At 36.7% G+C, this 10,926-nt stretch overlaps 5 protein-coding genes across 8 annotated transcripts; 2 read left to right on the plus strand and 3 right to left on the minus strand.

The window, feature by feature from the left end:
• Positions 1-153: 153 nt before the first annotated feature.
• On the minus strand, positions 154-822 carry LOC111447690 (40S ribosomal protein S16-like). Its single transcript, XM_023086977.1, has one exon. The coding sequence runs from the start codon at positions 781-783 to the stop codon at positions 349-351; it is 435 nt and encodes a 144-aa protein (XP_022942745.1). The 5' UTR covers positions 784-822; the 3' UTR covers positions 154-348.
• Positions 823-1,266: 444 nt separating this feature from the next.
• On the minus strand, positions 1,267-5,057 carry LOC111447689 (thiosulfate/3-mercaptopyruvate sulfurtransferase 1, mitochondrial-like). Of its 4 annotated transcripts, none has more exons than XM_023086975.1 (13): positions 4,899-5,057; positions 4,685-4,786; positions 4,412-4,597; positions 3,845-3,904; positions 3,696-3,758; positions 3,503-3,627; positions 3,035-3,197; positions 2,804-2,863; positions 2,389-2,447; positions 2,235-2,316; positions 1,766-1,829; positions 1,613-1,680; positions 1,267-1,534 (listed from the first exon to the last, which is right to left on the minus strand). In XM_023086975.1, exons 2-13 carry the CDS (start codon positions 4,784-4,786, stop codon positions 1,433-1,435), a joined length of 1,134 nt encoding a protein of 377 aa, XP_022942743.1. In that variant the 5' UTR covers positions 4,899-5,057; the 3' UTR covers positions 1,267-1,432. The 4 variants fall into 4 exon arrangements, with proteins under 4 accessions (XP_022942743.1, XP_022942741.1, XP_022942744.1 ...); XM_023086973.1 differs by having other exon boundaries at positions 4,412-4,600; XM_023086976.1 differs by having other exon boundaries at positions 4,685-5,057.
• A 729-nt stretch (positions 5,058-5,786) lies between these two features.
• LOC111447200 (NEDD8-specific protease 1-like) lies at positions 5,787-6,437 on the minus strand. Its single transcript, XM_023086240.1, has one exon. The coding sequence runs from the start codon at positions 6,435-6,437 to the stop codon at positions 5,787-5,789; it is 651 nt and encodes a 216-aa protein (XP_022942008.1).
• Positions 6,438-7,149: 712 nt separating this feature from the next.
• LOC111447602 (basic blue protein-like) lies at positions 7,150-7,793 on the plus strand. The gene is made up of 2 exons (XM_023086851.1): positions 7,150-7,387; positions 7,457-7,793. Exons 1-2 carry the CDS (start codon positions 7,213-7,215, stop codon positions 7,654-7,656), a joined length of 375 nt encoding a protein of 124 aa, XP_022942619.1. The 5' UTR covers positions 7,150-7,212; the 3' UTR covers positions 7,657-7,793.
• Positions 7,794-9,327: 1,534 nt separating this feature from the next.
• On the plus strand, positions 9,328-10,360 carry LOC111447705 (basic blue protein-like). Its single transcript, XM_023087002.1, has 2 exons — positions 9,328-9,534; positions 9,993-10,360. Exons 1-2 carry the CDS (start codon positions 9,357-9,359, stop codon positions 10,193-10,195), a joined length of 381 nt encoding a protein of 126 aa, XP_022942770.1. The 5' UTR covers positions 9,328-9,356; the 3' UTR covers positions 10,196-10,360.
• Positions 10,361-10,926: the final 566 nt, after the last annotated feature.

Raw genomic sequence — 10,926 nt, forward strand, 5'->3', positions numbered from 1 at the left:
GCTGACTCTGAAATAGTTCTAAATAGACCCAATTCCTGGTTTGTGAGGACAGTCTTCGACCTGTAAAGTTAGCTCTAATGTCATAAGAGATGCAGGGTAGGAATGAGGGGTGTTCTGTGTCTAACATGAACAACTAACGACTGGAAGAAAAAATGACTATTCAAAAATGCCTTTTGGCTGCAATTATCTCAGTAATCAAAAAACTCAAGTCTCAATGTCAAATTTTCATATACTACAATCATAAACAGATCCAAAATTTCATGTCTCCGAAGGTAATTAGAACGTAAATCCCAAAAGTAACCGTTACCAACAAGCCACTCTCCGCCGTAGATGCCTAAAAATCTCAGATCAACGATATGATTTCTGAAACCTAGCACGAGCTCCACGACCACCAAACTTCTTCGGCTCGCAGCGCCTGGGATCGGCGACGAGCAAAGTCCGATCGTAGCGAACGAGAATGTCCTTAATCTCCTTCTTGCTCTGTTCGTCCACGTACTTCTGGTAGAAGGCGACAAGAGCCTTGGCAATGCTCTGACGGATAGCATAGATCTGCGAGGTGTGGCCTCCGCCTTTGACTCTGATTCGCATGTCGACGCCGGAGAAACGATGGCGGCCGAGGAGGAGGATGGGTTCGTAGGCCTTGAATCGCAAGATCTCTGGCTCGACAAGCTCAATTGGGCAGCCATTGATCTTGATTATGCCCCGGCCGCGTTTGCAGTACGTCACAGCGACAGCCGTCTTCTTCCGGCCGAAGCATTGCACAGACTCGATTGAAGCCGCCATTGTTAGGGTTCGAAATCAAGCAAAAGCTGGAAGAGATAATTGTTGCGGTATTTATACAATTTATTTGAAGGGTTGTACGTTTGTCGAAAATGCCCTCAATTTGTTGCTAAAATTTCAAGTCTCACTTGTCAATGGCTGTTTAGGGCATTAGGGCATGACATGTAGTCAAAGTTCGAATTTTTGCTATGTAATTCTTTCATACTCCCAGCTCCCTTTCATTTATCCGTTATCTTCCTCTTAACCTTTTTATCCTCTCCTTCGACTCGGACCATAGTCTAGCTCACTTTTAACCTCCTTTACAAGTCAAAGAAATAAGCAAAGGACACCGAAGGCTTTCCAAAAACATTCTTAGATGGAAAAGTCTAGACTGGAGTCGACAACTCGAGAACTGACAAATGGAATTATTATAATGGTACGAGGTTTTCTTCGACCTACATCAGTGATAAGGACCGATAAGGTTGTACAAGTGCTATTTCCATTAGAAAAAACCAATAGAACATGAATTTATTTCCACTAGTCAAGTTCAGAGGAGAGAGCACCAATGTAAATGAAGTTCTTCTCAGGTAACTTTCTTTTCAAAAAGACATAAACTCTACTAAACATTTACAAGGAGAATGCTTGTAAAGAGAAGGAAGGGATGCTGCACCATTTATGAAGCAGCAGTGTCAGCAGGTGTGTCGGAATGAGCTCCCCACTCACTCCAAGATCCATCATAAACTGCAACATCCTGTTTCCCAAGCCGATGGAGGCCCTGAAATTCACAAGTTTTCACTACTTTCAGCCTCTTAAATCCTTCAAACATTTAGATTGTGAGTACCAAGGGACTTACCAATGCAAGAATGCAGGCAGTAACACCAGTGCCACAAGAAGTTACAACAGGGCTATCCAAAGAGATGCCTGCACAAACATGGATCCACTTATATTAAACAGTTTTGGGACCCCGATACCCATGAAGAACGCCTTTTCATTCATCGTTTCTTACCTTCTTGATCGAATCGTTTCTTGAGCTGATCTGCGGGTAAAAGTGACTGCGAACTATCCAGCATCTGAAAACGTCAAGTGTTTTGGTGCCATTACATTTTTGTCTTTGCTAGTACGTACCCGCTATACCCTTAAATAAATGATAATCACGCGAACGGTCCTAATGGTAGTACCCGCTATACCCTTAAAAACACGTCTATTTCCTTTCCAGCTAGATACTTCACAGAATCACATTTTGTCGGTCATAAGAAATAGAAGCTTATGAATATACGATCTCGAAAAAATCAGAATTCAAACAGACCAATGACGGGTAGTGTGCCACTAATACTATGTAACACTTGGACCAGGTTGAAATTTTCGATATGAACAACCAAATCTGAACTCCAGTAAAAAAGAGTCGGTTCGATGTGAGAAGTGTTTCAAATTCTAACTACGAACCACAAACATAATGAACTAATATTGATACAAACCTGGGCAAAAGGAATACACTTGCTGCCAGGAACATGGCCACTTCTGATTCCTTTCCGAGGTTCTGGGACAGCCCCATCAAATCTGCAAAAAAATGAAAACAACTTAAGAAATATTCCTAATTCAAAAGCAAATATTTTACCAAATCTACAGTACCTGGCCTTCGAACGAGCATCTATGTGTTGGTGAGTTCTTCCTGCAATATTCTCTTGAATCTGGAACACGTAATCGAGAAAATAACATATAAAGGCTCGTTCCCATCTAAAATTCCTCTACGACACAGTTATATTGATTATTTGCACACACTCGCACCACATTCGACTATTTATATGCATACTAGCACTCAAAATCCTTAAAAACTTGCCCAGCTGGAAGTCGAACGCTATGATAATTTTAAAATCGAGTACCTTTCGAGGGCCAAACAGATACCAATAATCACTTTGTCAAAAGAGTCTTAATATATGCCCCTAACATTCACTATGAACGACGAGTTCATATATCTACTCGAATTTCAATGATTAAGAATCCTTAAACACTAATACACTAACAGCTTTGTAATGAATACCCTGACCTTCTCGAGGTCCCAGACCAGATGTGGCTGAAACTTGGTCTGAAATGTAATTGGCCCGACCTGAGAAAACAAACCGAGCACCGTGAAACCTATGCACAATGATGTTACAAGTGGAAAAATAACAATACCAGAAAAAATTGAAAACGAGAATAAAATGCACGCCATTTTGGCTAGTAACTCGAAGATTCAGAGATATAATATAAGACAAAACATGTGAAATTATGAACTTACAGCTAGCCCCTGATAAATTCTCTCTATTGCCTCACTTGCAGCGGTAGCTTTCAAAATAGCATCACCAGATGCACTGGATTCAACATCATATCCTAACGTACGCCATTTCGGCAATCCTCCATCTAGCACCCAAATTCTGTCGTGCCCAAATACTCTGAACATCCTATTTTCAATTACCAAAATTTATTTCTTCACTTCACATACAATATCATAAACGTAATATCATAAACAGCCCACCGCTAGCAGATATTGTCCTCTTTGAGCTTCCCCTTAAGGTTTTAAAACGCGTTTACTAGGAAGAGGTTTCCACATCGTTATAAGGAATGTTTCGCTCCCCTCTCCAACCAATGTGGGATCTCACAATCCACCCCCTCCAGGAGCCCAACGTTCTCGCTGGCACACCGCACGGTGGGCCTGGGCCGTTACACATAATCTCTTCAAAGTTAATTGTTTATTTCTGCATCTTACCACCAGACACGAGCCGCACTAAAAAGTCCTTTGCCATCATAAACAACCACACCATCTTTGTTGTCAATGCCAAGAGCAGAGACCACAGCAGCAAAAGCTTCCTCTGATGGCAACATATGTGGCAACTGAAACAAGTAGACGAAATATAACGACGATATATTGAAGGGAAAAAAACGAAAGGAGATCGTTTCACCTTTGAAGTTCGATCAGATACTCCATCTACATCGAAGAAAAGAGCACCAGGGATGTGAGCCACCTGTAACAATCATAACCACACAAATTACTGAAACTTCACCACATAATATAAAATGTAGTTCACAAAACATTAACCAAGTTGACTACCTGGTATTCCTGAATAGGATTCCTCTGTTCATCTGGCATGTACCAAGATGCATCTAAAACCTGAAAATCGAGCAGTTTAAAGGATAGAACAGTTTCAGAAATACAAAACACAAAGCTACCAGACTTACAACTCGCCATTTGTCTAATCAAGATCAAGATCATATTAATAAGCAATGAACAAGAACATTCTTAGAAAGACATAAACAAGCAAACCCAATTCTGAAAACTTCTAAGTATTGGGAACAGACAGAAGCATAGATATTGCAGGTTTTAAGCGCATATAAACAACGAAAACGGCGAATAGTCGAGGTAAACTGTTAAAGTAAGCATAGCTCAACAATAATCAACATGTAGTTCTTCCCTCGAGGTTCGAAGTTCAAATTCCCGTACCCATATTTCTAATGATGTCAAATACTTTAAATACTCGATTAACATACATATTAAACTATACAAACGGAATGTGCAAAACTGGAAAAAAATCAAGGAAAGAAAAGAATTAAATCAAAACTAGTGCACCACAATTAGCATCAATTAGCATAATTGAAGTTAAAACCAACACGAGCGGACCTTCAAGTCAGGCTGTTTTAGATTAGAATGGAGCCAATCAGGGGAAACAACAGGATCATCAGTGGTGAAGGATTTCGATGAAAACTGAGCTCTATGCGTGGATACAGAGGAAGCCATGAAAGAAGAGAATCGCCGAGTGGGATTATATGCTACATTGGTTGAGTTAGCTTGAAACTGAAACAATTTCTTCTACAGTACAAGAACAATAACAATAAGAGCAAATTCAAAACCCCAAATAGAAAAAATTCAAAATAAACAAACAACTCGACTTACACTGAAAACGGAAGTAAAAATCTGGGTGTTTCCAGACAGAGAGGAGAAAGAATGAATGAATCGATTAACCAAAAGGGTTTTACTCAAAAGGGTCGAAGCCATCTACACGAAGAACATAAGAGAATCCCGTAGTTTTGAGAAAAAAAATTGACAGAATTAAAGATGAACAATCAAGGGTTTATGATAATAAGTCAAAAGGGAGAAAATAACAAACTTCAATTTCGAGGTTGATTGTGAAAAATAGCGGCAAACCAGAGAAACCCTGTTAAGAATTTGTCAATCACCGCTACGTTCCGGAGATTCTTTTTAGAATTGCCCCTAAAAACGACGCTTCAACGATGCAAGATTGATATTTATGCTCTGTTCATCTGTTCATAAATCAATTAGAAATTAATTAGATTGTTAATCGTTTGAGATGAGATAAAATTATAATCTAAGATTTTTGAAAAAAAAAAAAATAGTTTTAGAAGATTATAATCGAGATTATCTTGTGACATGATGTTCTTGAACAAAATCTTTGATGAATTTGCATTATTTGCTTCATATTAAAATTATATCTATATTTTTTGTATTGTTATATTAATAATTATAGTATTTAAAATTATAAAAATTTTGAATTATATTTGCAAATGGTACATCATTATATTTCTAACAAATTTTATATATTTTAAATTGGGATATTTTTGGTATATTCTAACAATAATTATAGGTTTTGAATTATATTTTTAGCCATTTTTTATATATTTTTAGCCCTCGAACAAAAAAGATCTGTTTATTGATTCAATCCTAAAATAAGTTACAACATTTCAGACACTATATTCGACTCGACATGTTTACAGTTCACACTTTGGACCACTTTAAACGACCCACAAATTTCATCTTTGTTTTGAAAATGATCAAATTTAAATAATCCACGATCATATTCGTTCCTTTGTCCAGGCACTCGGCATTCCATGAACTCAGCTGAATCATAACTGATATAATTGTTGACATTATTCATCTTGTGAAGACTTTATTAATGCAGATAATAAACAAAATTACTTAAAAAATGATCTGTTTATTGATTCAATCCTAAAATAAGAGGCAGATAATAAAAAAAAAACTACTGAAAAAAATATATGTTTATTGATTCAGACCGCATATTGGACTCAACATGTTTACAATTCACACTTTGGACCACGTTAAACGACCCACAAATTTCATCTTCGTTTTGAAACTGATCAAAGTTGAAATAGTGCTCGTAAATCACTCTAGCAATTTCCATCACGTACAATCCACAATCATATTCGTTCCTTTGTCGAGGCGCTCGACATTCCATGAACTCAGCTGAATCATAACTAATATAACTATTGACAGATTCGTAGATGGCGAATGCAGATTCATTATTCATCATGTGAAGGCTATCGTAATGCATGAATAAATTTCGCTTTCTGCAGTACACAAGTAAGCTCCAATGAGACCCGCCAGAAGAGGAGAAATTGGAGTTGTCGTTGACAGTGAAGAAGATGAGTTTCTTCTCATGAAAGTTCAAAGATTCCACTGTAGCTACGAAAGTATCCCAGTCAGAAGCGTTGCCCAGCAAAAAAGAGATACTCGTCGATATTAACAATATGTCGTCAGATTGATATGACTCGAACAGGTAGGCAAAATAGAAATCAATGATGGCATCGTTCAAATAGTTACAATCTTCTAAACTGCGTACATCAGATCTTCGAAGCACGACGCCATTGTAAGTCAAGAACTTAGGATCCATTGAATGTAGCGAGAGAAAAACGAAAATAATCTGGTTGTAATGAATTAACAAAATCGATAAAATAGATCGATATTTAAATAAAAAAATATACATAAAATAAAATCTTGTAGTTAAAATATCTTAAGTTTTATTTATTTTTTTATTGGTCAATATTTCTTTTATTTAAATTTTTAAAAAAATTATACTTGGTCTAAAATTATTATTTTTAAGAAAGCAATTAAAAATAAAATTATATATTTATTTTATAATATAAAAATCTATAATATATATATAGATAAAATTAGTTATAAAATATAACATAATTTAGTTTTATAAAATAGAAAAAACTAATTTCATTATTTTGTTATTCATTTATGTAATATTTATTTATATAATTAGATATTTATTTATTTATTTGTTGAAACTAATGTGTGAGTCTCACGACAATATATTACGGGTCAAAATAGACAATATCTATTAACAGTGAGCTCGAGCTATTTCAAATAATATTAGAGACAAACAACTAGCAGTATGTGAGCAAGTTGCTGGCTTCTAAAACGGGTAGATTGTGAGATTCCATGTTTGTTACGCGAAATAATGAGACGGGACCTAAGTGGTTAAAAATCAATATGGAAATGAAAACGTACCAAACCCACATTCATTTTTTTCCCGTCTTCATCATGATTTTATAATATAAAGTTAACCCCAACTCCCCATTTATAAAAGCCTCCCCTTCTCATCCATTTCCACCACCACCACCTCTATTCGAGCCCTTTAGCCTAGAAATTATGAACCAATGGCTCAGGGAAGAGGCAGTGCAGCGATGGGTGCAGTGATGGTGTGCTTGTTGGTGCTCCAATTCTCAGCGATGGCTCATGCAGCTGTTTACACCGTCGGCGGTGCTCAAGGCTGGACCTTTAATGTCGCGTCCTGGCCCAAGGGGAAGCGCTTTCGTGCTGGAGATACCCTTGGTAAGCCCGCTTAGCTTAGCTCCCCAATAATTGACACGTACTCGTTCTCTAAGGCTATGTGTTGTGCAGTGTTCAACTACAGCCCTGCGGCACACAATGTGGTGGCTGTGAGCAGAGTGGGCTACAGTGGGTGCGTGGCTCCAACGGGCTCCAAAGTTTTTGGAACAGGAACGGATCAGATCAAGCTTGTGAAGGGACAAAACTACTTCATTTGCAGTCTCCCAGGCCACTGCCAAAGTGGAATGAAGATCGCCATTAATGCTGCTTGAATAATCGTTTAAACAACGAGTGTGAGAATGTTTTGCTTAATCTCGTGTTCGAATAAATTTACGTAATGGTTCGATCTTCGATCTTTCACCCTGTAATAGCTCAAATCTACCGTTAATGAAATTTAATATTACATCTAGTTGGTTCGATCTTCGTTCTCTCTCTGTGTAACAGTCTAAATCCACGGCTAACAGACATATTGTCTTGTTTGAACTTTTTCTTACAAGTTTTCTTCAAAGTTTTAAAAACGTGTATGCTAAATACAGGTTTCTACACCCTTATAAGGAATGTTTCGTTCTCCTCCACAACTGATTTGGGATCTCAGGATCTACCTCTTTTCGGCCCAGAGTCCTGTAGGTTCGTTACTATTTCCAATCGATGCGGGATCTCACAATCCATTACTATAACATAACTTATGATTGAATTTTTTTTTTGCTCGAGGTCACTGTAATGTATTTGCCTTGAAGACTCGGGTTAACGAAAGAGTGAAAACCGAACAAACCCACGTTCAAAAATCGATCTCGATCATAATTACAACGCGTAATTTTATAACAAAAGTAAGTTTGTGGCATTAATGGTCCATTACATCATCACCCCAACTCCCCACTTGTAAAAGGGTCATCACCCATATCATTACAAATTACTCCACACTCAGCCCCTTTTCTCTCTTTTTAATCTTTCTTTTTCGCCTCCAACTTTCGGTAAAGAAATATCTCAACATCGTTCATCATCCAACACATTAAGAAGAGCGTGTATCAACACAAGATTAGATGTAACGATGTTGTCAATGGTATCAAAGACACACATAACGAGAGCTGGGTCATAACCTCAAAAAACCAATAAATATGTTTTTTACCACGTTTTGTCCTCACTCATCATAAAAAAATTTAGACCGACTTCAAGCTAAGTACGGTTACCTTCAGAGTTCTTATGCTTGAACCATAACAAAGAAACATGAACGAGGTAACTATCAATTTTTTTAAGCTTTTTTGAATCATAGTTTTATATTCTCATAATCACTCTACTTCGTTCATTTATATATTATAACCCTTTTTGACTTAGACGTCAACGACTTATAATACTCGTTAGAATAAAAAAAGGCTAAATCTAATCTCGGGTGTGTGACTTGTTAGAATTGAGTGTGTGACTTGTTTTCTGTATTTCCGGAATATGAGTGTGTGACTTGTTAGAATTGATCCTATGGATACGACAGAGAAGAAGTCGGTCATCTTGATCAAGATGATTTTATCTCCTTGGATATTCAGTCTAGGTTAGTATCTGGAGCACAGAATATATGAAATAGATTCCAAACTATTATAAAAAATATTAGAACTCTGATTCATACTTATCAGACCAACAATAAGGAGATTGTGGGTTTGGCAGATTTTGGTGGTTAGTTATTGAAAAAATTGTATATATGAATGGTGGGTTGTTGAGTCAATTTCATTTTAGAACATTCATGTAACTAAATTCAAATCAAATGGATCATATTGTCAAAATCACCAACTCTTAATTTGTTAATTATGAGTAAAAAACAACAACAAAAGGTGTGAAAGGAATGTCATTTGAGTGTAAATTTACCAAATTTGAAGCCTTTTTTGTCCCAACATTGTTCAAACTATTGAGCTATAAAAAGACAACCTTATTATTCTCGAACTCATCGAACTCATCGAGCTCTTTGTGTCTGTGTTGAAAGGGATTAATGGGTGAGGGAATTAGAGGTGTGGCCACAGTGATGTTGTGCTTGGTGGTGTTGTTGTTGCTGCAGCAACCAGAGGTGGGCAGCGCCGCCATTCACACGGTCGGAGATGACCTTGGATGGACCTTTAATGTCTCCTCTTGGCCAAATGGAAAGACCTTCCAAGCTGGCGATGTTCTTGGTATTACTCTTGTTCTTCATGAATTTTTTTGAATCTTGCATGGTTTTGGATGATATCCGCGACGTGGGGGTGAGGAGATTCACGGGAATAGAGTTCCCACGTGAATTTTTTTCCTCCCCTACCCTGTTCGAGGCGGGTTCTCATAAAATTAGGTTAAATCGACATCTCTAATAACAAACACTACATTAGTAGCTGAGGATTACTGAGAGTGGGTCCCATATGGGTTATGGATTTATAAGTGAGGAATACTATCTCCATTGAGGCGTTTTGGGGAAGCCCAAAGCATAGTCACGAGAGCTTATGCTCAAAGTAAACAATATCGTACTATTGTGGAGAGTCGTGATTCCTAACAAGTAACAGTAGGTGAAAGATTTGAACGTCTGACTTCTTAGTTTATGATATATGTCTTATCAATCTCGAGAATATTATTAACGTATTATGTTGCATGTTTAATGCAGCATTCAACTACACACCATCAGTGCACAATGTGGTGGTGGTGGACAAAGTGGGCTACAATTGGTGCTTGATTAACCCCATAAGAGCCACAGTTCATCGTTCAGGAAAGGATGAAATCAAGCTTTTGAAAGGGATGAACTACTTGATCTGCAGCCTCCCAGGGCACTGCCAAATGGGCATGAAGCTTTCCATTTCAGCTGATTGATCATTCAAAAGGGTTTAATCTCAAACATCATCAATCAATAATAATTACACTCTCTTCATGTCTTTTTGTTTCATGTCTTGTCCAATTTTATGTCTTTTTATTCACAACTACATGTTGTTATACACGTGTGTGATGGAGTTATGAAATAAATCTGACCCAGTTACGGTACCCTTTCGGTCGTTGAATTTACATGATTAGTCTTTGATTGTTATCTCGGGAATTTTTCTTTTGGAGTTCATTTTCTAATTTTACTCTATTTTTCAGTACTTATTTAGGAATAATTATCACCGTTTTTATGTAATACATGATTACTTAAAAAACAATGATACAAAACATCTCGAGCAACAAGAAACATCCAACCTAGCTCTTAAGATGTTATAGTAGTAAAGCTATTAATTTTTTTTTTTTTTGTTGACGACTCGAGCAAACAACCCATTAATCAAATAAAGGTATTCATAATGATCTAAAATATTAACCCATCAAGTAAAATTGAGTCGCGTCAATTCTATAATTGATGTCACCCTATGTCGTTTTTAAAATCTCAGTCCAATTGGTTCGAACCTATGAATTATTATTAATTTAAAGTTTTTTTTTAATTTTTATTTTAAATAATTAATGTAATAATTTGACAAAATGAACATATTATGTTATATTGGACGGTTTTTAAGTCCACTATTTTACATATTTACTTTCTTTAAAAAATAATCTAAAAAAAAAAAAAAAAAAAAAAA

This window comes from Cucurbita moschata, unplaced genomic scaffold (genome assembly GCF_002738365.1).
Source record: "Cucurbita moschata cultivar Rifu unplaced genomic scaffold, Cmos_1.0 Cmo_Scf00009, whole genome shotgun sequence".
NCBI classification, from domain to species: Eukaryota; Viridiplantae; Streptophyta; class Magnoliopsida; order Cucurbitales; family Cucurbitaceae; genus Cucurbita; species Cucurbita moschata.

Excerpts from the sequence above, each read along its gene's own strand:
- LOC111447690 (XM_023086977.1), bottom strand. The coding sequence starts at position 783 with ATGGCGGCTTCAATCGAGTCTGTGCAATGCTTCGGCCGGAAGAAGACG.
- LOC111447689 (XM_023086973.1), bottom strand. The coding sequence starts at position 4,786 with ATGGCTTCGACCCTTTTGAGTAAAACCCTTTTGGTTAATCGATTCATT. Across the intron at positions 4,601-4,684 it reads TTTTTACTTCCGTTTTCAGT|AAGAAATTGTTTCAGTTTCA; the intron begins GTAAGTCGAGTT and ends CTTGTACTGTAG. Across the intron at positions 3,759-3,844 it reads ATCCTATTCAGGAATACCAG|GTGGCTCACATCCCTGGTGC; the intron begins GTAGTCAACTTG and ends TGATTGTTACAG.
- LOC111447200 (XM_023086240.1), bottom strand. The coding sequence starts at position 6,437 with ATGGATCCTAAGTTCTTGACTTACAATGGCGTCGTGCTTCGAAGATCT.
- LOC111447602 (XM_023086851.1), top strand. The coding sequence starts at position 7,213 with ATGGCTCAGGGAAGAGGCAGTGCAGCGATGGGTGCAGTGATGGTGTGC. Across the intron at positions 7,388-7,456 it reads TCGTGCTGGAGATACCCTTG|TGTTCAACTACAGCCCTGCG; the intron begins GTAAGCCCGCTT and ends TGTGTTGTGCAG.
- LOC111447705 (XM_023087002.1), top strand. The coding sequence starts at position 9,357 with ATGGGTGAGGGAATTAGAGGTGTGGCCACAGTGATGTTGTGCTTGGTG. Across the intron at positions 9,535-9,992 it reads CCAAGCTGGCGATGTTCTTG|CATTCAACTACACACCATCA; the intron begins GTATTACTCTTG and ends TGTTTAATGCAG.